The 26,625-nt window shown below is 31.8% G+C and overlaps 8 protein-coding genes across 8 annotated transcripts; 6 read left to right on the forward strand and 2 right to left on the reverse strand.

Annotated features, from left to right (window-relative positions):
* Positions 1–53: 53 nt before the first annotated feature.
* Positions 54–2,046, forward strand: PPL_08371 (uncharacterized protein; the record flags this gene model as incomplete). The annotated part of the gene is made up of 4 exons (XM_020579188.1): positions 54–65; positions 641–1,396; positions 1,464–1,647; positions 1,994–2,046. 4 exons carry the CDS (start codon positions 54–56, stop codon positions 2,044–2,046), a joined length of 1,005 nt encoding a protein of 334 aa, XP_020431027.1.
* Positions 2,047–2,356: 310 nt separating this feature from the next.
* PPL_08372 (uncharacterized protein) lies at positions 2,357–4,582 on the forward strand (the record flags this gene model as incomplete). The annotated part of the gene is made up of 5 exons (XM_020579189.1): positions 2,357–2,443; positions 2,524–2,926; positions 2,988–3,518; positions 3,591–4,065; positions 4,531–4,582. 5 exons carry the CDS (start codon positions 2,357–2,359, stop codon positions 4,580–4,582), a joined length of 1,548 nt encoding a protein of 515 aa, XP_020431028.1.
* Positions 4,583–4,946: 364 nt separating this feature from the next.
* On the reverse strand, positions 4,947–5,859 carry PPL_08373 (uncharacterized protein; the record flags this gene model as incomplete). The annotated part of the gene is made up of 4 exons (XM_020579190.1): positions 4,947–5,030; positions 5,110–5,560; positions 5,605–5,759; positions 5,857–5,859. The coding sequence occupies 4 exons, from the start codon at positions 5,857–5,859 to the stop codon at positions 4,947–4,949; spliced, it is 693 nt and encodes a 230-aa protein (XP_020431029.1).
* Positions 5,860–7,239: 1,380 nt separating this feature from the next.
* Positions 7,240–9,541, forward strand: PPL_08374 (ADP-ribosylation factor GTPase-activating protein; the record flags this gene model as incomplete). Its single annotated transcript, XM_020579191.1, has 4 exons — positions 7,240–7,417; positions 7,518–7,746; positions 7,815–8,554; positions 8,622–9,541. The coding sequence occupies 4 exons, from the start codon at positions 7,240–7,242 to the stop codon at positions 9,539–9,541; spliced, it is 2,067 nt and encodes a 688-aa protein (XP_020431030.1).
* A 209-nt stretch (positions 9,542–9,750) lies between these two features.
* On the reverse strand, positions 9,751–12,803 carry ltv1 (LVT1-like protein; the record flags this gene model as incomplete). Its single annotated transcript, XM_020579192.1, has 4 exons — positions 9,751–10,703; positions 10,804–11,194; positions 11,291–11,459; positions 12,775–12,803. The coding sequence occupies 4 exons, from the start codon at positions 12,801–12,803 to the stop codon at positions 9,751–9,753; spliced, it is 1,542 nt and encodes a 513-aa protein (XP_020431031.1).
* A 193-nt stretch (positions 12,804–12,996) lies between these two features.
* On the forward strand, positions 12,997–20,645 carry PPL_08376 (uncharacterized protein; the record flags this gene model as incomplete). Its single annotated transcript, XM_020579193.1, has 8 exons — positions 12,997–13,783; positions 13,904–13,926; positions 14,666–14,817; positions 14,899–16,256; positions 17,319–17,445; positions 17,518–18,875; positions 20,154–20,266; positions 20,301–20,645. The coding sequence occupies 8 exons, from the start codon at positions 12,997–12,999 to the stop codon at positions 20,643–20,645; spliced, it is 4,263 nt and encodes a 1,420-aa protein (XP_020431032.1).
* A 394-nt stretch (positions 20,646–21,039) lies between these two features.
* Positions 21,040–22,073, forward strand: PPL_08377 (leucine-rich repeat domain-containing protein; the record flags this gene model as incomplete). The annotated part of the gene is made up of 4 exons (XM_020579194.1): positions 21,040–21,211; positions 21,348–21,538; positions 21,815–21,898; positions 21,972–22,073. The coding sequence occupies 4 exons, from the start codon at positions 21,040–21,042 to the stop codon at positions 22,071–22,073; spliced, it is 549 nt and encodes a 182-aa protein (XP_020431033.1).
* A 1,573-nt stretch (positions 22,074–23,646) lies between these two features.
* Positions 23,647–26,539, forward strand: med15 (bZIP transcription factor; the record flags this gene model as incomplete). The annotated part of the gene is made up of 2 exons (XM_020579195.1): positions 23,647–25,937; positions 26,026–26,539. 2 exons carry the CDS (start codon positions 23,647–23,649, stop codon positions 26,537–26,539), a joined length of 2,805 nt encoding a protein of 934 aa, XP_020431034.1.
* Positions 26,540–26,625: the final 86 nt, after the last annotated feature.

The following is a 26,625-nucleotide window of genomic DNA, read 5'->3' on the forward strand; positions in this document are numbered from 1 at the left end:
AAAAAAGTGTTGTGCAGTCGCCACAATTTTTTTTTTATTGCAAAAACCAAAAAATGGGTTGGCATGTAGATTTTTTTTGTTTTTCTCTCTAGTTTTATTTGACTTATAACAACTGGAGTAAAAGAAAACAAAAAAAATACAACGGGTTATTTATATTTTGTAAAAAAATTTTACTTTTTAAATTAAATTCATAGTATTTAATAATAAAATATTGTTAAAGTATATTAAAGGTTATTGTAACAGTTACTATGATGGTCATGATCAATATAATTAATGGTGACAATGGAGACAATGGAATCGATATATACAAAATCAAGACAATGGTTTGATATCATATGGAAAACAAATATCTTCAAATATTTTCAAAAGTTTATTATTTATTTAATAGTAGTGGAATTTTATATAACAATGTTGGGGTAAAAATTGATTTTATAGGTTTTTAAATTTTCTTTTGAAATTTACAACCACTTTTTTTGTTTTTTAAAGCAAACAAAGCCTATGATTAAAAAAAAGTAAAAATAAAAAAATTAATTTTTTGTTTCTTATTTTAAATTAATTTATTTAATCATTCTTTAACATTTATAATAATATAATATCAACTTTTAGTTAGTTGTTAATATCAATGTTTAAATTTACAAAGTTATTTAGTTTAGAACATGATGTCGTACCGAGAATATCAAATGATCAGTTACCACCCGAAGCAAAAGCAATCAGTAGTCAGATAGCTACTATCGCTCTAAATAATAACAATAATAATAATAATAATACAAGTCAATCATATCAAAATAGTAATATTAATAATGGAAATGGTATTGTCACAACTACGCATTTTGGGTCACAAACGCGTGCACCTTCATATCTTCGTGATAAGTTAGATCATTTCAAGCTAGGTAGTTCATTCAATGGTTTATATACTGTTAACAACAACAACAACAGCAATAGCAATAATAACAATAACAGTGGTAATAATAGTGGAAATAGTAGTGGTAATAGCAGTAGATATAATACACCACCACCACATTTCATTGCCAATCAATTGCAACAACATCAACAACAACAGCAACAGCAGCAACAACAGAGTTCATCGGGGTTGCGTGTCAGTAGCAACAATAGTTCACCGTTGAATAGCTCTATCAATGGTGACGATGACTACGATGAAGACAGTGACTTTGTACCGCTTGACTCTGACAGTGACATGTCGACGATGCGTTCGGCTGCATCGTCGTTCGATCCCAATGCAATGTTCTCTGGCTACGGACATGCCTCCACCTCGCTAGACTCCTCCAATCTCCTCCAATACTACCCACAAAAGTGTATTGCACAGATCATCGATCTACGTATCATCGGTAAAGACAATACAGGTACATTCTTAATTGCTCGTGATGCTATCTCCGATGTATGTCAATATATCTATATATTCTTATAATCATATATATATATACTAACTAAACAATATCATTTAGGGTATGCAAAAAACATTTGTAGATAAAATAGATATATATTCAAGTGATAAGAGACCTGAAACATTATTAAAGTTCTGTGGTACTATTATTAGCGCTTGTTTAAGCAATGAACCAACAAAATCACTACTTTTCTTTACCGTTAAACAACCTGATAAAGTTGTAGATGTCAACACTAAAAATGAAGGTAAATATAAACTATAAACTATAAACTATAAAATATAAAATATAAACTACAACTATAAACTATAAACTATAAACTATAAACTATAAACTATAAACTATAAACTATAAACTATAAACTATAATCTATAAACTAAAAACTATAAACTATAAACTATGAACAATCATTAAAACTCTAGATTTACTATAATCTCAAAACTTTATACTATAAACTATAAATATTCACTAAAATTATAATCAAACTCGACGTTTACTAACTAAAACATAACAATATTGTATATTTACTACTTTTAGTTTATTCATCATATATTCATGAGATTAATAGAAAGTCAGATTTTCATCTATTGGAGATGATGTCACCGTATCCGTTGACCTATCATTGTTTACATGTCGATACGAATAAGAATCTGTTGTATTTGCTGTTGATACAGAATACCGAGTGTTACAGTGTGAAGCTATCGATTCATCGTGATAACAATGGCATCTACTTGACACCCAACAAAAAGACGATCGGCAAGAAAGAGCTGATCTTTAGCAAATTCTATTGGTATCAATTCGACGATATCACTCAGACCTTCTATAGTTTACACTACAAGAATCGCACGGGATTCAACGGACCGTCCGACAACATCTTCCGATCGTGCACATTCCAAGCCGGCAAACCATCGGTACAACCGGAATTCCTCATACAACTGAACCTCTCCACCGACAAGATGTCACTGAATCAACCATTCCCAATGTCATTATCCAACAAAACAGAACAAGTCTATCAAAATATTCATGTTGTTAATTTGAATGGTGTAAGTTGTTAGTTTAGTATTTTTTGTTGGTTTGTAAAATACCCGCATCCGTAACTGATATTTATAACAAAATTTTGTAGAATGGATTATGTCTATGTCATCAAGAAGAAAGTAATAATACTTTGATTAGAATAAGTATTTATTTGTTGCACTTGAAACAGAGAATTAGATATTCTATACCGTTGCATAGTATTGATGGTGGATTCTTGTCGATTCAAATAACGAGAGTGTTGTTTGATTGCATCGGTAATCTACTGATGATCTACATTCCCGGTAATTTCCTACAGTTTATCGATTGTTCATCCGATCACGATCCCTGTTTCGGTTTGACTCTTCACTACGATCTATCTTCACCGATCAAAGAGGCATCGTCACACGATTCCTCCGACATCCTCTCCACTCGTACCAGACCACTTCCCAACAAAATATCAACATCCATCATTCCCTATTACCTTACCAATCATAAAGATAAAAACAAACCAGGTAACTATCAAAAACAACTAACTCATCTAACTAACTATAACTAACAAACTATCAAAAACAGATCAATATTTATTTGATTATCAACATGGTATACTTTATAGATTCCAATTCGAACGTGAATCAATCTTAAAGTTGTTTAATAAGGATTCGATTAGCAAATATTCTTTGGAACCGGGTACGGAGATTAGAGCTATGCATCTCACCAATATACATGTGAATGACAGTGAGATTATGGTTCGTATTTTGGCGAGTGTTTGTAATGAAACCAGTCTGATCTCGTCGGATCTCTTGAAGGAGTATCTCTTGGGATCTACCTATAAAATTCTAAGAGATAATAAACTGGACAATCAATATCTACAGATATTACCGGTCACCTCGATCGAGGCACTCGATTCCACCAGCAAGCCAAGACTCAAAGATCTCGAACTGGCTGCAATAACCACCCAGATTCCAGCCAACATTGCACCCACCAAAAAAGAAGATCCCAACAAGAAACGTCTCAAATCATTCCAAGTCACCAAACCCGATATTCTCCAACGAGAAACAACCTTGGCGACATTCCCAGGTTTCCTTAAAAACTTTTTCAGTGATTGTAAGTAGTAGTGTTTATTTTACTTTTACTTTTTCTAATCATTTTAATTAACTTTGTTAACTTTGCTACCAGTTAAATCAGAAGATACAACTATTAGAAAATCATCTGGATCGGAATCAACGCTAAGTCCTCAGAAACAAGTTGCTCCAACTTCAAAGATTGCACTGGCTAGTAATATTTCTTTGGATGGCTATGAGGAGAATCCGTTGGGTGATATTCAGAGTTACTCGGCGAATCTTGCTGATTACTTTTTACAAATCTCACAGAAGGAGAGTAAAGAGAAGCTGACAGAGTGGGCCAACAGCTACAAGAATGTACAGATCAACGTTGTCAACACACTGTATGCACACCTCCGAAAGAATATCATAAACAACGATAGCCATGAGACAGTCTCGATTCGTTCACACCCGAAACGCTCACAGCTCTTCCGTGTCATGGAGAAGCTGTACACCGCCATCGAGGAACTCAGTTGTCCGTTCCCCAAAGATTTCTTTTCTCACTTTACCATTCTGGGTTTCTACTGTTTGACTAGAACGGTATTCCTTCAGTATCTGCATCGTGGGTTGTTTGTGGTAACGACCTCGTTCATCGCCGAACTCCAGGATTACTATCGCAATCAAGAGTCGATAAAGATGGAGGATCGTCACTTTATCAACCAGGTCATCCTGAACCTGAAGGACAGCGATCGTATGATGGAGTTACTCCAAGACTGGATCGATCCCAAGGGCAACAATTGCATTCTCGACCAGCTGATTCTCAAGGTGGTGTCGCAGATCGACGACCCCAAGAGCGAGACCGACGTCATGGGACCGGAATTCGAAACCTCGATATTCATGCCACTGTCATCGCTACTCAGCTTCCTCGAGAAGGGTACAATGATGGCTGCATCGTCAGGCCGTATGCAATTCTCACCATCGTCGTTGCCATCCTCCCCGACCAGACCGTCATTCATGTCCACTCAACCCAACCCAAATCCAACACCCAGCATGGACAATGCAATTCATTACATTAGAAAACATGCTCATAGTGCAATAGAGAGAATGTTAGATGAAGAGGACAACTAGAAAACAATAACCAAAACCAAAACTAAACCAAAACCAACTAAACCAATCAAATCACTTCCTCCCAAAATAAATATTTATATCAAATTGTTGTATTGTGTATTAGATTTATATATTTATGTTTACTTGACTTTGTTTTGATTGTACTACTACTTTCATTGTCAATATCAATGATCTTAGTGATTCGCATATCATATTCATTTAAGTTTATTATATACTATAAGTATTGCTACTATTATTAATATCATTATTGATTGTTGTTGTGATGGTACCAATAATATTACCTAATTTTAATGTTTTGTATTTGTTTTGTTATGTTATGTTTTATTTTGTTATCTTTTCTTGTCTTTCTTTTTTTTTGTTTTTTTTATGAAAGCTTTGATTGTATCTTTATATCATCTGCAATCTTTTCGAAATCTTTAAATCTAATCATAATCTCTTCTGGTTTTGTCTAAAAGTTGAGTTATTATAGAGTGTATTTGAGTTAATATATCAAAAAATCGATATGATGATAGTTTGTTTATACTTACTTTACATTTCTCTGGAAATTCACTCATTTCATGTAGGATAGGACGTAGTTCGGGTAGTTGTGCAGCGTACTTGTTGTTAAATTCATTCAATATATTCAAGATAAACTTTTTGATTTCATCTTCAAAGCCTGCCAATTCGTAGAATACCGAGACTGTGATCTTCTCTTCCTTCTCGCATGCCAATCGGATGGGTGGTGGTGTATTGACGACTTTGACACGCTTGGCAGTCGATGACGATCCCGTTGTCGATGGTGTTCGATGATGTAGCGAATGTCTAACGTTGGTCGTTGTCGTAGTTGTACTGCTACTTCCGCTACCGCCACCACCTCCACCGCCACCGCCACCACCACCACTAACCGTACTTATACCATGACCAGATAAACTCAATGGATTCTGTGATGTCGTTGGTTGTTCAAATAATACACTTTTAACCTCTAAGAAATCAGTACACCTTCAGTTAATAAAGTAACAACAAAATGATAATGATATGTATACTTACCACCTGTATCACCTATTTCATTCGATAACTTATGGAATGTCAATACCAATTTACAAATACCTTCGGCAACAGATGTTCCACTCCATTTCCAAATCTTCTCAAAGAAACATATACCTGTGATACTATCACATACATTTAATCTCATCAAAGACTATAATAATAATATATAGTGTTTAATAATATATGATGAGTATAAATATATAAATCAAATCTATAATATAGTGATAATCAATCAAACCTTAACCTACCATTTTTGTATGATATATATATTATTTATGATTTATTTTTAAAAAAATTTTAAAGTTTTTTTTGGATTATACAATTACAACAACAACACAGTATAGCACTTCTTATTTTACTACTTTTGTTACTACTAACTAATACTTATTAAAGATATTTATATATACATTGGAGATGATTGATTGATGGTGTTAGCTTGCTTCTCTCTTTTTTTAGATAATTAAGTCTTTAGAATTTTTTTTTTTTTTTTTTTTTTTGATTTTTTTTTTTTTAAAACAAAGTGCAAGTTTTTTTTTTTTTTTTTTGAAAAAGGCACATTGATGTTGGGGGTTGCATTATACACCCCAAAACAATATTTTTTGAATTGTTTTAATTTTTTATTTATTTTTTTGCAACTTCTCTTTTTCATTTTAGTTTATTCAGTTTCAATTTAGTTAACTTTTTTTATTGTGCACTCTAAATAATATCTATCATATTTTATTTTATATCATTACTATTTTATATTTGCAACACACAAAGCAACAACACACATATTTAAAAAGTTAAATTAGTTATATTAGTTTAGTTTAGTTTAGTTATTATTATTATTATTAAAGTAAGTAATTTTAATCAATATCACTCTTCTCATTTCGTTTCATTTTAGTTCTAGATTTATTATTCTTTTTCATTAGTTTTTTTTTTTTTTTTTTTAAGATTCATTAAAAATAGCAAATCATTGTTAAGAAATAAGCATGCTTATTAATAACTAATAGGTGTGGGTGTGAATGTTTGATTTTAGCAATAACAATAACAACACATTTAGTTCATTGAAGTTTCATCATGTTCAATCAAAATATTGTTAACAATATTTTAATATATTGATAAATTAAATTAATAATGCCTGCAATTTAGTGAATTACAGCCAAGCAACATAGCAATATCGTTTTTTTTTTTCTCATCTCACCTCACCTCATTTCACCCACATAAATCAAACACACACAAATCACAACCACATAAGCATGCAGAATTTGCAAATTGTTATTTTTTTAACTAAATATAACAAAAAAAAAAACATCAAAAACAAAAAAACAAACTATTGTAATTTAATTTAAATTAATTTTTTTGACATCTTCCAACTCTGAATGTCTAACTACCAAACCAAGCATAGCAATAAACAAACAAAACAAACAAAAAAAAAAAAACAAAAAATCAACATTTTTCCATTTATAACTTTTACAATAATATTAAATAATAAAATAGTATCTTTTTTTTTTTTATCTTTTTGAGATAATAATAAATTAAAATTTTATTTTTAATCAAATAATCAATCACAACAATAAAACAATCAAGCAATCAATCATATAAACTAGTTTTTAATATTACAGATTTTTTTATTAATTCAATAACAATCAATGTATCCTAATAATACTAATAATAACTATCATAACAATGATCGTAATAGAAGACCAAACAACAATAGCAATATGAGTTCATTAAAAGACGAAAAAGTAAGTCAGGCTTGTATTGCTGTACTCGAAGATTTGCTAAAGCAAGATGAAAATAAACAATGTGCTGATTGTAACACTAAAGGTATGAATTGGATTGGATAGATACAGACAGACAGATAGATATATAGATCTAGAATGATTGAATTATTAATCAATAAATAATTATAATAATAATCATTTAGCACCAAGATGGGCATCGACAAATCTTGGAATTTTCATTTGTATGAAATGCTCTGGTATTCACAGATCGCTTGGTGTACATATCTCAAAGGTCAGATCAGTGTCACTCGACAAATGGACACCGGAACTCTTGGAACACATGAAGAACATGGGTAACAAGAAATCGAATCAGATCTACGAAGAGTTTCTTCCACCAGGTTTCAGAAAACCAGATTCAAATGCTGACTCTTAGTATGTAGTTAATTAGTTTTTGGTATTATTATTTGTTTGTTTATTGACAAATTATAATTATCATTTAGTACATTGGAACAGTTCATTCGTGCTAAATATGAGAGAAAGGAATTCACTAAACCAGATGGCGCTTCTTCGGGCTATCGTAATGCCTCACAGATGAGAAGAGGTGGCGGTGGATTCAATGAGACTACCAAGAGAAATTACAATGAGCAATATCAGAGAAACAATAACTCTGCCAATGAATTCAATTCGTTCCACGACAACAACAACAACAACAGTCGTAGAAATAACAGTGGTTATGATAACCATGACAATGGATATGACAATGGAAGAAATGGATATGACAGTCATGGTGGTAGAGGAAATAATAATGGTTATAACAACAACCATGGTAACAGTGGTTATGATAATCATAACAATGGTAGAGGAAATAGTGGATTCGATAATAATAATAATAGACATAATAATAACAACAACAATAGAAACAATAACAGTAACAACAGTTATAATAATAATAATAGAGATGATGGATTTATTAGAGGTGGTGGTGATGATGGATTCTCATCATTCCAAAGCAGCAATAGCAGTCACAGTAATAGCAATAATAGAGGTGGAGATGATGGATTCTCATCGTTCCACAGCCACAATGGTAACAGTAATGGTAACAATGGTACCATTCCAAAACCAAACAACAATCATAACAATGTATCAATACCACTACCCAAACCAAAGGCATCGCTCATGGACGACCAATTCGATGCATGGCATTCTGCACCAAAATCTAATAAGAGTTTAATTGATGATGGTATGTTCTTCTTTATTTGTTATTGGAAATTATATTTTTACTAATTATTATTATTATTATAATTTAGACTTTAATCCAAATCCAGCACCACCAAAACAAACATTTAACTTTGATCCATTAGCAAGTGGAAATACATCATCATCATCATCAAACAACAATAACTTTAGCAACAACAACAATAATAACTCATTCGGTGGAATGAACAATGGTGGAATGATGCCAAACGGTGGAATGCCAATGAACGGTGGAATGAACGGCGGAATGATGAACAATGGTATGATGCCAAATGGTGGAATGCCAATGAATGGTGGAATGATGCCAAATGGTGGTATGATGAATAACGGAATGAACGGTGGTGGTATGATGTCAAATGGTGGAATGATGAACAATGGAATGATGCCAAACGGTGGAATGAACAGAATGCCAATGAACGGTGGTATGATGCCAAATGGTGGAATGATGCCAAACGGTGGTATGATGAACGGTGGTATGATGCCAAATGGTGGAATGATGAACAACGGAATGATGCCAAACGGTGGAATGCCAATGATGGGTGGTATGAACGGTGGAATGATGCCAAACGGTGGTATGATGAACGGTGGAGCTGGTATGCCAATGAATAACAATACATTCAATGCCTTCTTGCCACCTCCAGGAGGACACCAACCAAATCTCATGGGAGGTGGTGGTGCCAACGCATTCTCAATGAACAGTGGCGCCGTTGGTGGTATGAATAACAACTCTGCATCCAAGACACCGAGCCAGTTTGCTTCGTTAGATTCCAAGATGTTCGGTGGTGGTGGTGGTGCAGGAAACAAGTCATCGCCAGCTCCAGCAGCACCAATCGCCAACAACAACTCTGGATTCTCCAACAACTTTGCCAACACACCAATTTCACCAATGAACAACAATAACATGAACAATTTTGCCAACAAACCTATCAACACCCAAAACAACAACAGTAACAACTTTGACCTACTATTCTAGAAAAGCAACCTCATATATGATTCAAAATTTATAAATTTATATAACATTACATTACACTCAACATCCATCCAATCATCTCTTTTTTTTTTTTATTAATACTATTTAGCATTTAACTTTTTACATAAATATCATATTATAATATTTATAACAATAACAATAATAATATTATTTAACAAACTCTTTTACTTTATTTGATTATTATTATTATATTAATATTGAATCGATACTAATTTATTTAGTTTTTGTGATTTGATTACGTTCATCTGTTTGATTTCCTCTGATTTAAATGCTTGTTTCAATTCCTTCTTTACCATCTTGTTCTCTCGCTTTTCTTCTTTGACTGCCTTCTTTCTTGCTCGCTTTTCTTCTTTGGTTTCATTCTTTCTCGATTGTCCTAAATTCACTCTTTCCTCTTCGTCTTCGGATTCCTCTTCCACAACTTCGATCTTTTTCTTTTGATTCAGCACACCCAGTGGCATACCAGTCTTTTTGCTCAGCTTGATCGGTGCGATCTCTTTGATCAACTTTGGATGATTATAGATATTGGAGTAGGTCGTCAAGATGGTCTCGCAATCCCACTGTTCCTTCTCCTCTTCCTCTTCGGAGACCTCCTCGCGCTCCTCGGCATCCCAGTCACGCTCGATGATACTCTTCTTCTCTGCGGCGGTCAACGGGATATTCTTGTCACGCGACTTTAGAATCTCGATTTGCTCGTGCAGCGGTTTGTGATTGGCTTCGTAGTCTGCCATGAACTCGTCGAAAACATCTTTGTAGGCGTCGGTACTGTAGGTTCCTTGTGCTCGCTCTTTGTCCAACTCACCGATGTCGTCGTCATCGTACTCTGCCAGCGCCAAGTTCAGCTGTTGATCCATCAATTCATCCAAAGGTTTCTTAACACGTTGTTTCTTATTACCATCTTCATCTTCTTCATCATAATCCTCATAGTCATCATAATATAATTCATCTTCATCATCGAGTAACTCCATCTGTTTCAAACGTCTTTGTGTCTCTCTCACTTCCTTCTCCAGACCTTCGAGAGTACCGCCATTTGCCTGCAAAATGAAATCATCATCCAACTCCTCGAAATCACCGCCATTCTCATCGACATTGGCAGCCAAAGCTTCAATAATATCATCATCAACCTTTCCTTTTAATTCCTTCTCTAAAAATCAATCATTTATAAATATAGAAATAAAAATAACGATATTGTTAGAAATTTCTCATAATAATTTAACATTTTAACATTTTAACATTAAACATACCATCTTTAACATAGTTTTTACTGATTTCTTCTAGACCGTACATGTATGGTGTAGGTTGACTCGGTTGTACCAACTCTAATATTCCACCTTTGTGTTTCTTTAACTCGTTCATGTCGTATATGGCGGGAATAAACACACCACCTCCGATTGGTTTCATATGTTTGCTGTAATCGTAACCATCTTTCTTGAAACCAAGTAAATGTAGATCGTCTTTTTCTAAATCTTTTTTATCTTTTTGACCTACTTCTTGTTGTTGTTCTTCATCTTCATATTGTTCATCTTCATCATCGTAATACTCTTCGTCATCATATTCCTCATCATAATATTCGTCATCATCATAATATTCATCTTCAGCATCACTACCTTCTACATTTTCTTCTTTTATATTACTCTATAAATAAAAGATATTGAATTAAATAAACATATATTAATAATCTCTATAATCACACATATCTATCTATCTATCTATTATTATATTAAATCATACCTTTTTCTTTTCAACCAAATCAACTTGAGATACTTCACGACCGAATCTATCTCTAGACGACGATTTGTATAAACTGAAAACTTGTTTATTCTTTTTATCAATAAATGGTTTTGGTGGCATTGTTTGTTGTTTTTCTTTATACAAATTATATATTAAAAATAATGTAAATCTATTTAAAAAGAATATTGATCAAAACAACAATACCAATCTTGTATAATTTATAAAAATGAGAATAATTTATTAAATAAAAATTAAATAAAAAAAAAAACGTAAAAAATAATCTTTCGTTTTTTTTTTAATTTTTTTAATTTTTTTTAATATTTAAGCATCGCTTAGGACATTAATAAATATGAATAGTCAAAGGAGTTGATGTTCGAATTCTGTTTTGGAACTTGAATACATCCTGTTCATCTGAAGGTAGTAAGAGCTTTATTCAAAGTTGCCAACAGTTCGTTCGCGACTGTTGCATGGTAATGGTGCGACAAATGGCCACGATGGTGGTATTGGCACTGTATTGGATGATGGTCATAGTCACAGTCACAACCTATTCAAGTTCCAAAGCAGAATTCAACTACAATTGACTTTAACTATGTGCCTATATTATAAATAATCAAAAAACTCAACGAATCTTCTTCTTCTTCCATATTTATATATCTTGTTGACCATATATGATGCATCAGCAACAAAGTTTAGGAGTTTAATAAACTCTTTTTAGTGGTTATTCGATATAATACTATTAACTTTCACTACTTGAATCTACTGTTCAACAAAAATAAATAAAGTTTTACCAAAATTAGCGTGCTAGTTCACCAAATGTATTGATCAATAAATGAATCAATATTACTTATTATCTTTCAAGTTTTTTTCAGTTAATTAATTTATTTTATTTGTTTGATTAGGAATAAAAATGATGACCATAACATGAATTCAAGTAAGACGGTAATAAAAATTAAAGATTTTGCAAACTTTTAAAAATTGTCTTTTATCGTGGTGGTAATAAGCTAACAATGACTGCAAAAGAGTTAGTTTGTGCCGATAACCTATATTAATATGGTGAGACGACGTATGATCATTTTAAATGATGCATTACTTTCTGATCATTCCTACTTTGAGTGATTAGTTGGTTGTTTGTACATTTTTAATGGTTTGTTATCTCATTTTAATTTTTGAGGTAAATCATTAAGAAAATGAATGATTTACATTTTACTTTCTTTTTTTTTATAATTATCTATCTCGCATTATTAAATAATAACAAACAATATGATACATATTCATTCTAACAAGAACAAATCATTTAAATATTACATAGTCAATCAAATATTCGATGGTTGAAGAGCAAACTAGATTTTATCTCTTTTAGCTTTATTAGTTGAGATCAAATGTAACTTTATCATTCTATCTATTTCGACATTGATTAACTAATACTTACATGTACTTCTCTTAATCATGATCTCTATAATAGATCAATATAAACACCCAGACACATCTTTAGATTATCCCTTGAGTGCACCATTTTTTTTCTTTATTTTTTCTTATTCTCCTTCTCACTGTTATATTTTGCGACTTTTTAATAGTACAAACATTCCAATTCCAAACATCATTATCGGATATTTATCATTCATATATATATAACAATTAAAATAGTAAAACAACTCAAATCATTGATTTAATAATCATAATATTAGATCCAAAGAACTTAGAATACAATGACCGAACAACCAAACAAACTTGAAAGAATTGAATCATCATCAATAAAACCATTAATAACAACAATAAACAACAATGATATTAAACAATCATATATTTTCACAACACATATATCAAATGGAGCAACATTGATCAACACATCAAACAATTCAATCGAACAACTCAATGTAGATTATAGTTTTTCAAATACAGCCTCATCAATGGTTTCAATTGGTGAATATATCTATATATTCGGTGGTGAGAAAAATCAAAACAAATGGATGAAATTCTCAATTAGATCGAAATCAGTGGAATATATTGGCGATATTGATGGAGTCGATGGTGGATATGCAATATCAGTTTGTTATAATGGTGAAGATCATATCTATTTAGTAAATGGCCATAGCTCAAATAGAATCGATCGATTCAACATCAAAACAATGAAATTCGAAAGATATCATCAATTACCCGATCAATTTAGTCTACAGACATCAACAATGATCTTCAAAGGCTCATTATATTCACTATCGTACAAAGAACTAAATTCGATGTTTAAATTCGATTTAACAGATAAAACGATAACAGAATATCATATTAACATTACACCATTCTCGGCATGTCATGATAGCAATGGAAATTTCTTTATACACGACAGAGTTAACAATCGATTCATTAAATATAATGTTGAAACCAAACAAACAATCAATCTTAATCCAATTCCTGCCTTGGATCGATTTGCATACTTGATGTATCATCAAGAATCATCAATGTCCAGTTTTATCTATTCATTTGGTGGTAATTACTATGGTAATTACAAATATTCTATTGAATACGATCAATCACATCCATTTTTAAAAGATGATAGATTTCACAGATTTTTATGTGCATCTACATCAATCAAATTTTAAAAAATTCTTATTTTTGAAGTAAATATGACTGTAAAAGAGTTGGTTTGTAGGAGACAAATATTAATAGTCTGAAATGTTGCAATACATTCTGATCATTCCTACTTTGAGTGATTGGTGGTTGGTTGTACATTTTTAATGGTTTGTTCTAAAATAAATCAAATAAATATGTACATTTTTAAATCTGCAATTTCTAATTTTAATTAATCATTTGGTAGATTGAACTATCAATTTAACTAACTAAATATGAATGTAGTTCCACTTTAGATAAATCGGAGATTGCAATTAAATATGTTAACTTGTTTTTTTATATATTATATTTACAAAGTGTTAAAAAAGTAAATAAATTTTACCCCTATAAAAAGGAATGAAAAGTTACTTTATTTTTTTTTCTACTTCTTGTTGGAAATAAATTGGATAGAAGGATGATTTCCACACTTGTTATATCATTAATGTAAAATAAAGATCAAATAAAACATTTTACCAATAATATTTCAATTTACCTAAAAGTGAATCTTTTTATTTTTTTTTTAATAAAGTTTCCCTTTTTTTTAAAAACAAATTGTTGAATACATTGATATCTATATATCTCGATAATAAAAAAACTTGTATGGAGTTTTGGCTACAATGTTTATAAATGTTTATAACTTAAATGGAATAGATTGTGATTTTATCCCCTCGAAACAATCTTACCAAAAACAGAGTTAACAAGCCAGCTATAGTATACATCTACATGTATTACTTATTTATTAAATATTCCTATTAATATGAATTCTTTAAATAGGACAAAACTATCTTCATGAAAATTCATTTGTCTTCTAAAAAGATTTATAAAATGTCTAAATTGATTAGTTTATCTTTATTATTAATAATATTTATTTCCACTTCTTTATCCACCAAAGATTTGGAAGATTTTATTTATAAAGATGATCCATCGTATGTATTAATATATTAACATTTAGGTTATAGTATAATACATTTAAATTATTTATTAAACACACTTTTTTTTTATAATAGATTTGGTTATGTTTATAATTCAAAGATTGATAAAGTAGGATATACCATCTATATCTTAAATTATACTTCTGGAACTTGGTTAGATAGTGAATTAACTAGCAATCCAGTTTGGTATCATTGGCTTCACATTTGTATTCCCAATGTCGTTACAACCGAGACAGCTTTCCTTTGGAACGATAAAGGTGACTACTCAACATCCGCCAACTACACTCCACATCCATTAGCTCAGCACATCTGTTCAAATACTGGATCGATTGCTGCTTTCCTCTATCAAAATCCAAACCAACCAATCAGTTTCAGAAATTCAACAAAAATGTTGATAGAGGATGAAATAATTGCTCATAGTTGGCGTGAGTACTTCAATAACCAGTCAAAGAAAGATTGGATCGCATCCTACCCAATGACTCGTGCCGTTGTCAGGTCGATGGATGTCGTTCAAAGTTTCCTTAGTAAAATTTCATCGTGTCATCTTGTTAGTGATTTCGTTGTTGGTGGTGCAAGTAAGCGTGCTTGGGCTGCATGGTTGGCAGCTGCCATTGATCCACGTATCTCAGCTGTGATTCCAGTGGTTCTACCAGTTTTAAACATGGAAACAAACTTTAATAATCATTTTCGTGCATACGGTGGTTTCTCCTATGCTTTTAGCAGCTACTTAAACGAAGGTTTGTTGGCAGAGTTGAATTCTCAATCATTCCATTCTCTTTCACATGAAATAGATCCACTTATGTACGTACGTGGTTTAATCAAACCAAAGTACATCGTTTCCACAGTATCCGATCAATTCTTCATTCCCGATTCCTCAGTGTATTTCTTTGACAAGTTACTTGGTGAGAAGCATCAGCGTATCATACCAAACGATGACCACTCCATACTATTAAAATTCGACCAGATTGTCAGTGATGTCACCTCATACTACAAATCGATTGCCTTCAACTCGCCACTACCAAAGTTTGACTGGACAGTCATACCAGACCTCTCTAATAACCGGACAACCATGACTCTGATTCTCGGGGATGGTAATAGTGGTAATGGATACAATGATCAACAACAACAACAACGACCAACTTCTGTCTTGTTGTATGCAGCTGATAGTGCATCTACCACCAAGCGTGACTGGCGTCTTCACACGTGTCCAGAGTGCAAGCCACAAGATGTTACTTTTCTACCAACAGTTGTACAAGAGTCATCAGATATAAACAACGTCTACACAGTTACTATTGAACAGCCTGCTAAAGGTGGTTGGAGAGGTGCATTCATTGAGTTGACTTATGAGACGCCATTCATTGGAACACAAAAGTTCACCACAGAATTCTTCTGGGCACCATACACATTCCCATTCGCCGAATGTGGCAACAATTGTAAAAATGTACTTATTATAAATATAAACTAAGTTATTCCAATAGTAAATTAACTAATATATTTTTGTTTTTCTAAAGTCACAATTACTATAGATTTGTTTTTCTTTTTTTATTATTATTTTATAATAAAATAAATAATAATAAACAAAAAAAATTTTTGTGAAACAAAAAGTAAAGATTGTAAAAATCACATAAATGAAAAAGTTTTTTTTTTGTTTTGTGATGTGGGAACTTCATTATTTCTTTTAGAAATTTCTTTACTTATAAATATAATTTAAAAAATAACTTTTTTAATTTTGATCTAGAAACTACTTTTATTTAAATAGTTTCAATTATAGTGGAATTTTTAATAATTAATACTTATTCAATTAAAGGGATTTAGAATTTTAATTTAATTTTAATTAATTTTAAATAATTTAGAGAATAAATCAGTATTTGTAAATAATAATAGTGTACATTTTTTAAAAAATATTTTTTTATGAAGATCTTCTATTTATAGTAATGAATTAAAAAAACAATAAAAACCTATAATAGATAAACTATTATTAAAAAAAAACTATTTTTCATTTATTTTCTGTTGGTTATTACACAAAGGTGGTGTTTTTTTGACTTGCTCCCCTTTAGATAAATCGGAGATTAAAATAACTATGATGAAGAAGTTTACTTGATTACAATGCTGTCAAAAAATAAAAACAATATTACAAAAAAAATGATCATTGTTTTTACCCCCCCCCATAAAAAGTGGAACAACCACACCAAATAATAAATTAATATCAAGTTATATGAAACTAGTTTGATTTGAAGGATTTCCAAACCATATTTATTATTTGCTTTAATAATAATAATAAATGGAAAGTTATTTATTTTATTTTTACAAAGTTACTAAAATGATCATAAATGATTTGTTTTTTACAAACAGAATGGTGTTTGTTCTTCATTGCTTTGTAAAGACAACACTTTATTATACAACCAATACTAAAATGAAAGATATATAGATCATATAAAACGAATTATTTTCAAAAAAAATCTAAAAAAATTAATATTATATTTCTATTATATTAGATTGGACAAAAACTGTATTCATGTCTAAATTGATAGGTTTAATTTTATTATTAATATTAGTAATATATATTTCCACATCTTTATCGACCAGAGAATTGGAGGATTTTGTTTATAAAGAAGATGAATCGTATGTAATATTATTATTTTTCACAGCCAAAATAAATAGATCTGAATTAAAAATCTTATTTTAATTATATAGATTTGGTTATGAATATCATTCAAAGATAGATAAAGGAATATATACCCTCTATATTTTAAATTATACTTCTGGAACTTGGTTAGATAGTGAATTAACTAGCAATCCAGTTTGGTATCATTGGCTTCTCATTTGTATTCCCAATGTCGTTCAAACCGAGACAGCTTTCCTTTGGATCGAAAACGGTGACTACTCAACATCCGCCAACCACTCTATATACCCATTGGCCGAGCATATCTGTTTTAATACTGGATCGATCACAGCTTTCCTCTATCAAAATCCAAACCAACCAATCAGTTTCAGAAATTCAACAAAAATGTTGACAGAGGATGAAATAATTGCTCATAGTTGGCGTGAGTACTTCAATAACCAGTCAAAGAAAGATTGGATCGTTTTCTACCCGATGACACGTGCCGTTGTCAAGTCGATCGATGTTGTTCAAAGTTTCTTGCGTGAACATTCATTTTTACATCGTGTTACCGATTTCGTTGTTGGCGGTTCGAGTAAGCGTGCTTGGGCTGCATGGTTGGCAGCTGCCATTGATCCACGTATCTCAGCTTTGATTCCAGTTATTCTGCCAATCCTGAATATGGAGACTAACTTTAATAATCATTTTCGTGCATACGGTGGCTTCTCATATATTCTGAACAGTTTCTTTGACGAAAATCTGTTTGCACAGTTGAATAAGCAACCGTTCCACTCTCTGGCGTCGGAAATCGATCCACTTATGTACGTAGGTGGTTTAATCAAACCAAAGTACATCGTTTCCACAGTATCCGATCAATTCTTCATTCCCGATTCCTCAGTGTATTTCTTTGACAAGTTACTTGGTGAGAAGCATCAGCGTATCATACCGAACGACGATCACCTAATGACATACAAATTCGTCCAGATTGTCAGTGATGTCACCTCATACTACAAATCGATTGCCTTCAACTCGCCACTACCAACTTTCGAATGGACAGTGGTACCGGACCTCTCTAATAACCGGACAACCATTACTCTGATTCTCGGAGATTCCAATACACTTTCCAGTGGATTGTCAAAAGCTAGACCACATCAACGACCAACTTCTGTATTGTTGTATGCAGCTGATAGTGCATCTACCACCAAGCGTGACTGGCGTCTCTATACATGTCCGGATTGCCAACCACAGAATGTTACTTTTCTACCGACTGTAGTTCCAGAGTCATCCGACCCAAACATCTACATAGCCACCATTGAACAACCAGCCAAAGGTGGTTGGAGAGGTGCATTCATTGAGTTGACTTATGAGACGCCATTCATTGGAACACAAAAGTTCACCACAGAATTCTTCTGGGCACCATACACATTCCCATTCGCCGGATGTGGAAACAATTGTAAAAATGTACTTATTCTAAACACAAAGTAGTCTGTATCATAGTTTTAACTAATAATTTTGTTTTCTAAAGTCTCAAATACAATATTTATAGTTTGTTCTTATCTCTTTATTTTTTTATTTTATAATGATCATAGAAATTCCACCCACCAAATTAATATGGGACAAATCGTAAAAAATGAAACTCTGAAAAAAAAATTGTTGACAAAAGCATATTAAATACCCAAAAAATCATGTTTTTCATTAGACCATTGTAATATGTGGGTGTGTTGTCATAAAAAATAAAAAGGAAAATGTTTGCAAACACTATTTTGGTGTGACTCTTATTGTAAAAGGAGTACTGGAAAAAATAATTTAATAAATGGTTGATTATAATATAAATTATGAGATTTTTTTTACATTAATATCAACATTTAATAAATAATGATGTCAAAAAAAAAAAGGTTTGGAGATTTGCTATTATTGATTTTATAAAAGAAACTAAAAAAAATAACAAAAATTGCTATACAATTATAAATCAATTTACAAATAACTTATAAATGGTATGTAAAAAAAATAGTAATATTTAATTAAAAAATATCAATTATAATCTCAAGATCAAACGAAAATGTTAAAATCGTTTTCAAAAACAAAACAAATAAAAAAGTGTGGGTAAAAACCACCATGTTATATTTTTGTATTCTCTCATCCCCTGCAATTTAATTATTGAACAGCTTTTGTGTGAACATTTCGCAAAAATAATGAGAGAATACAAAACAAGTTGCAAAAAAAAACCCAACCTATAAAATGAAATAACTTATATTATTTTAAAGAGTACTATTTTAAATACATAATGTCTGTAAGATACTTAATTCTCCTATCAATTTTTATTTTGCACATCAAAATCTTTGTCATTCTTTCTGTCATTGAAATAAATAACTTTTTGATTTTTCTATTTTTTACCAAAAAAGATACTAAAACTCAAAACATATTCTTATCAAAAAAAAATAATTTCAAATCGTAAAATATATACTTTTTGTTATAACTTTACAAAGAACAATTGAAATAATAAGGAGATAAAAATATTATCATAGAAATCGTTGATAATATTATTGAAATCTGGTAAACACATTTCTACAATTGGTGTAATAAAATTTAGTGGTTTTTTTAATTGTATAATTATTGGTAATTTTAATAAAATATTTGATAAATTAAATTTGTTTATCTTCTTTGATTCATTTCATTTTCATATTCAATTTCCATATCATAATTAAAAAAATGAGAAATATTTTATTAATAGTTTTAGTAGTTTTTCTAGTTACTCTCTTGAATGTATCTTTGGCTGACAAGGTGCGTTGTGGAATCGGATTCTGTGAAACCGAACCTAAACAATGTAAGAAATACGATGGATGTGTAAATAACAAAGGATGTGTTTACTCCAAGAAAGAGTGTAATGTGTTCGACTTCGACCGGTTGCAATGTAACCTCTGACGAATGCTCTTTTAAACCGGTGGTTTGTGATGATGGTTTTGCTTGCACTGAAGATTCATGTGATCCTGCCACTGGGTGTACATACACACCAAACAACGCGCTATGTGAAGACAATAACCCGTGCACAAAGAATGTATGCACGCAACGCGGATGTGAAACAACTGAAATTACATGTCCAGTCGGCAAAACTCTGGATGTAGTTGGATTGGGTTTACTTTGTTATCCACAAATCTGTAGTCCTTCTACAGGTACTTGTATTCGTGATCCAAACGTAAAACCATCACAAATTTTATGTAAATAAACAAAGTTAACTTTTTTTGATCAAATCAATCTACCTATTTTTGTTAAATTTAGAATTTAATTAGAGTTAATAATATATTTTGTTATTTTATTTTAATTGTATTATTCTACTCTTTTACACATATTATTCTAATAATAGCCAAACTTACCCTTAAAACCCATATTTATGCAAAAATAAAAAATGAAAAACAAAAAAAAAAGAATTTTGTGATGATCATTATCAATCCCACACTTGTGACAAAAAAACCATACCCATTTATTTTTTTATTTGTAAATATACATATTTATTTATTTTTTATTTATTTTATTTATTTATTTTTTAAACTATTTTTGATCATTTTCAAAGATTGATTTATCTATCTAACTTTATAGAAAAGAAAGATAAAGTATAAAAGATGGGAGCTAAACTTTCAAAAGCATTCGATAAAGCAAAGGAGAATAAGGAAATAAAGATCGATTTAACAGGTAAAGGAATAGAAGATTTACCACCCAACATCGGTACCGTCGAAACTCTGACTCATTTGAATCTCAGTAGAAATGAACTAAGAAAATTACCATCAACCATTGGTAAGTTATAGTAACTCTGTCAGCTTGATATATTTATATCTATCATGTGATATATTTATATATCAGGTGACAGAAGAACGAATATAAAATATATTGTTATTAATTATTATAATATGTATTTATAATTAATTTATAGGTAACCTTAGAAATTTAACATTTTTAAGTTTATTCCAAAATCAATTGAAAGAGTTACCACATGAAATTACACAGTTGACAAATTTGGAAACATTGAATCTCAGTATTAATAAGTTACCAGCGTTACCACGTGGATTCGGATCGTTCAATCATCTCTTCTTCTTGGATCTCTCGTACAACAAGCTGACAGAGGTAACCAGTCAGATCGGTCTGATCTCGACGCTGAAAGAGTTGCACATCTCGTTCAACAAAATCACAGAGTTGCCAGCGGAACTCGCGCGTTGCACCGAACTCGAATTCCTCAACGCCTCGAACAACGTCATCACAGCGATCCCTCAGGAGTACGGACAACTACACAAACTGCGCAATCTCAACGTCGTCAACAACAAGATCGAGTGGATTCCACCAACACTCGGTCGCATCGAGAAACTCGAGAAGATCGATATTTCACTGAACCCTATCAACAAGGTACTCGAAGACGAAGCAAAGCGTGGTCCAGAAGTATTAATCAAATATCTTAAATCCGATGCCTATGATACTATTTATTATAGAGTAAGATATCGTCATCATCAAACAATCATTAAATGAACATGTTTACTAATTATAATATTAAAACATTTTATAGGAAACAGGAAAAGCAAGACCACCAACTACAACCTTAACAAACTCTGCAACAACAACTACAACAACAACACCAGCAGCAGCAACAACCACATCATCACCATAAATGTTAATGATTTACCATTCAACTCTACTCTCATGATTTTAGATATAAATCACAAAACAGTTTAACAAAGTAGTAGAAGTAGAAGTAGAGTTGTTTTAAAAGTCGACTAAATTAGATGATGATAATAATATTAATAATAAAAAATGTAAAATAGTTTTGAAAAAAAAAAAGTAAAGTATTTAAAAATAAGTTAATTAAACAAAAAGAAGTCAGTCCAACCATCAAAAGACACAATATCTGTGGTGTCAGCTGACAACATCAAGATTTAAATTGATTAATATCGATCAATCATTTTCTAATTAAGAAAAAGTATTTTAAAAGTTCAATTGATTGAATGATTGATTGAATGATTGATTAATTTGTTTTAAGTTTTTTTTTTTTTTTTGGGAATGATCAATCAATTCATCAATCAATTAATCTAACATATCAATATTAAAATGCTTATCATCGTTTAAAACACAGCTTTATTATATTTCATCATATTGTTTATATTAAAAAATCAGATAAATTTGTGAATTTGGGTGATGATGAAATATGTATATCTAGATGGGAAAGGAGAAATGTTCACATCATACCACAACCAACCAAGTAGAAAGTAAGACGACACCACAAAACCTTTTCGAAAGACTGAACACACATCACACAACTAACACGACCCTTTATTTATATTTATTTAAAAATAATTAAAAAAAGTTAATCAAATATAGTCTATCTATTTTATTTTAATTTTGTTATTTTTTATTTTTATTTTTTAAAACAACTTCCTTTTTTTTTTTTTTTTTTTTTTGATGGTGTTATATATTTGGATAGGGGTTTTTTTTAACCCAGTAACCTCAAAAACAAAAAATCAAAAAAACAATTGTTTTTTCTTTTATTAATTTTTTTTTTTAAAAGACCACCAATCATAACAACACACCCGCAAAATTTAAATTTTCAATTTCAACACCAACAGATAATTAAATTTGAATATAATAATAATAGTAATTATTAGAGTATTTTTTTTTTATTCAATTACCAACCACATTCATATTCTTATTCATATTTAATTTGTTTTTTTTTTTTTAATTACTTTACTTTTCTTGTTAAACAAGTATTGTTAAAACAAGTGAGTGCCTGTCAGAAGTGATAGTCGTCGTAAAAGTAAAACTAGTTATCTTTACAGTGGTGAAAATAAGAATACAACAATAGCACCATCAACCAACCACAACCAACATTTATGAAACAAGCAGCAAATAACTCAAAGAACAGAACACACTAACAAACACACAAACTAAGTTGACTCAACTCAATTCAACTTTGCTAACAAAATAATAAACAACCAACCAAAACTAAACAAAAAATCATAAACAACAACAATAATAATAATATATTTCTTTTTCATATCAAACAAAAACTTACTACTAGTATCTGTTTTATTTATTAATTTAATTTATTTTAATTACTTTTATAAAAAAAAAAATAGAATAGAATAGTCAATTAAGAAGTAAGTAAGTAATAATAATAATAAACATCAAAAATAAATAAAATAAACTAAATTCAGAAAACTTGTTCCAAAAAGATATATATCTTGTAAATGTTTACCACACAAGTACATCATGGCACAAATGGAGGAGGTAATCCAATGATGAATGATTTTCTGATTCACGATGAGTTTCCACCATCGAGTTCAGTACACATCGGTGGTTCTTCGATATCTTCTGCATTCTCTGATGGTTACGACTATTTCGGAATCAGTGAAGATCCTCCTATGCCAACCACTCAATTACAACAACCACAACCAGTAGTACAGCAAGTAGTACAACAACAAGTACAACAACAAGTACAAACTCAACCACAACAAGTAGTACAACAACAAGTACAACAACAACCACAACAACAGCAACAACAACAACAGCAGACATCAGAGTTCTCAATGGCAGCGGCAACAACAGCTGCTCTGACCAATCTGAATCGAATTCAACAACAGCAGCAACAGCAGCTAATTCAACAACAGTCAATGTTGGCCAATTTCAATAACAATGTTAGTGCGAATCACAATCGAATGTATTTGATGCTTGGCGGTGAGAATATGGGTGTTCTACCATTCAACGATGAAAAGAACTTATTGTTGCTGTCAGCGTTGAACAACGATGGTTCATCAATCTATAATATTCAACAGCAATTGCAACAACAACAAGCACAACAATTATTGCTGCAACAACAACAGCAACAGCAACAAGCACAACAACAACAACAACAATATATTCCAAATCAACAACAACAACAACAACAGATATATCAACAAGTTCAGCAAGTACAACAACAACAACAATTTATACCAAATCAACAACAAAATATAATACAACAATCGATTCCACAAGTACAACAAGTTCAACAAGTACAACAACAGCAGCAACAGCAACAACAACAAATAAATAATATTATATTACAAAACCTTTCACCTCAACAACAACAACAATTACTTTATCAACAACAACAACAACAGAATCAACAACAACAGTCACTTCAAAACCTTTCACCTCAACAACAGCAAACTATAATACAACAAACTACACCACCACAAATAATTCAACAGCCACAAATAGTTTATCAACAATCACCTCAACAACAACAACAACAACAACAGCAGCAGCAACAACAGACAATGAATATATACCAACAACAACAACAGCAGCAACAACAACAACAACCAAAGATGATATATCAACAATCACGTCCAAAAGTATCACCTCAAATTCAAAGTATAAATGGAAATCAATCTGTAAATCAACAACAACAACAACAACAACCACAACAATTACATAATCATCATTTTGGTAGTTCAAATCCATCGTCACCAATTACCATTGCATCATCACCTAGTATCGATCATAACGTTGTGAATTCACCTGCTCAACAACAACAACACTCTAAACCAATGCCAAATGTTATACCACAAGCCAACAACAATAGTAACAATGTTAACAAACCAATTACAACAGCGGTATCACCACCACCACCACAACAATCACCCATTTCACAATCTGGTACAGCAACAGCATCGATTCCAGACCCTGCCATCTTTTCACAGGTCCCATTCGTACAAACCATTCAATCGAAATCGTCTGGTCCCATTCACCCATTCAATTCCTTCATTCTCAACGATGAGTTTGACGATCCCAATCTCACCGACAAACAAAAGAACCGGCGAAGAGCCAGTCAGAATCTGGCCAGTAGAAACTACCGACAGCGTAAGAAGGCGTACATCACCGATATCGAAGCGAAAATCGAGGGATTGGAGCAGGAGATCGAGCGGCTCAAGCGTGAGAATCACGAAGCTCGTAAACTGGCGAATCGACTACTCCAGGAGAATGCAATCCTGCGCAGTGGCGGCACACCAATGAGAAAATCCGACATTCCAGGATGCACCGGTGACGAATCCGACGAGGAAGATCCCGAGGAGATATTCGTACCGCCACCCGAGGAGCAGCAAGACATCTCGGTGTTGATCGAGCGTCTCGAACTCGGCACGAAATCCGACCGTCAACAAGACGATCTTCAAGACGAACAGAAAATGGGTGAGATCACCAACACTCTCAAGCTGTTCTATCAGACACTGAAATCGCGACACAATGTATATACCGACCAAATCAAACAAATTGTAAATCCATGTACACAAGCCAAATTGGTTTTACTGGATGCCGATGTATCCTCTCAGAACTCTATTTCCGTTTGTCAGATTCCAAATACACCTGATCAACAACCTGCATTTATGAACACCCCTGAAGTATCTTCACCTGCATCCGTATCCAACGTTCAACTATCGTGGTGGAGTCACTACATTCATGAAGCAAGTCTAAATGATTTACAAGTTCAAAGAATTAAGTATGTATATTATTATATCATGAATTTATTCATATAAAAACTAATTACCAATTCCATTTCCATCCATTTCCATTTCCATTTCCTCTAGACAATTGAAAAATGATTTCACTCAACAACATCAAAAGTTTATCAAAGAGAGACAAGTGTTGAATAAAGAGGTTAAGGAATTCTATCAATCCAAGGTGTTTAATTTCAATAGGAATTACTTTGGTAGCAGTGGAGGCGGTAGTAGTAGTGGTGGCAGTGGAAGTAGCAGTACGGAACAACAGTCTTCGCCAACGCAAAAGATGGACGAAGACGGAGTACACACCAGTCCAACTCAGAACCATTCGAATATCACCATGTTGGGCGAGCGTCTCGACGCCATCAAAGAGAATTTGGAACAAGAGAAATCGCTGTTGCTCTATACCTACGAACAACTCGGACTCATCCTCTCGCCATACCAAGAGGCACTCCTCATCACCAAGGTCTACACCAACCCACAGTCCTCAGGTTCCAATCTCCAGATGATCCATTCGATTTGGGAAGCCATCTCACTCTCTGAATCACAAGAACAAAAAGAATTGAATTCAAACAAAGTATCACCAAATATTAATCAATAATAATAATTTTTAAAAAAAAAAAAAATCAATCAATCTACAAATTTGTATATAATTTATTTATATGTATAACATTATCTATTTTTTTT

Source organism: Heterostelium album (assembly GCF_000004825.1).
Source record: "Heterostelium album PN500 unplaced genomic scaffold PPL_scaffold8, whole genome shotgun sequence".
Taxonomy (NCBI): domain Eukaryota; phylum Evosea; class Eumycetozoa; order Acytosteliales; family Acytosteliaceae; genus Heterostelium; species Heterostelium album.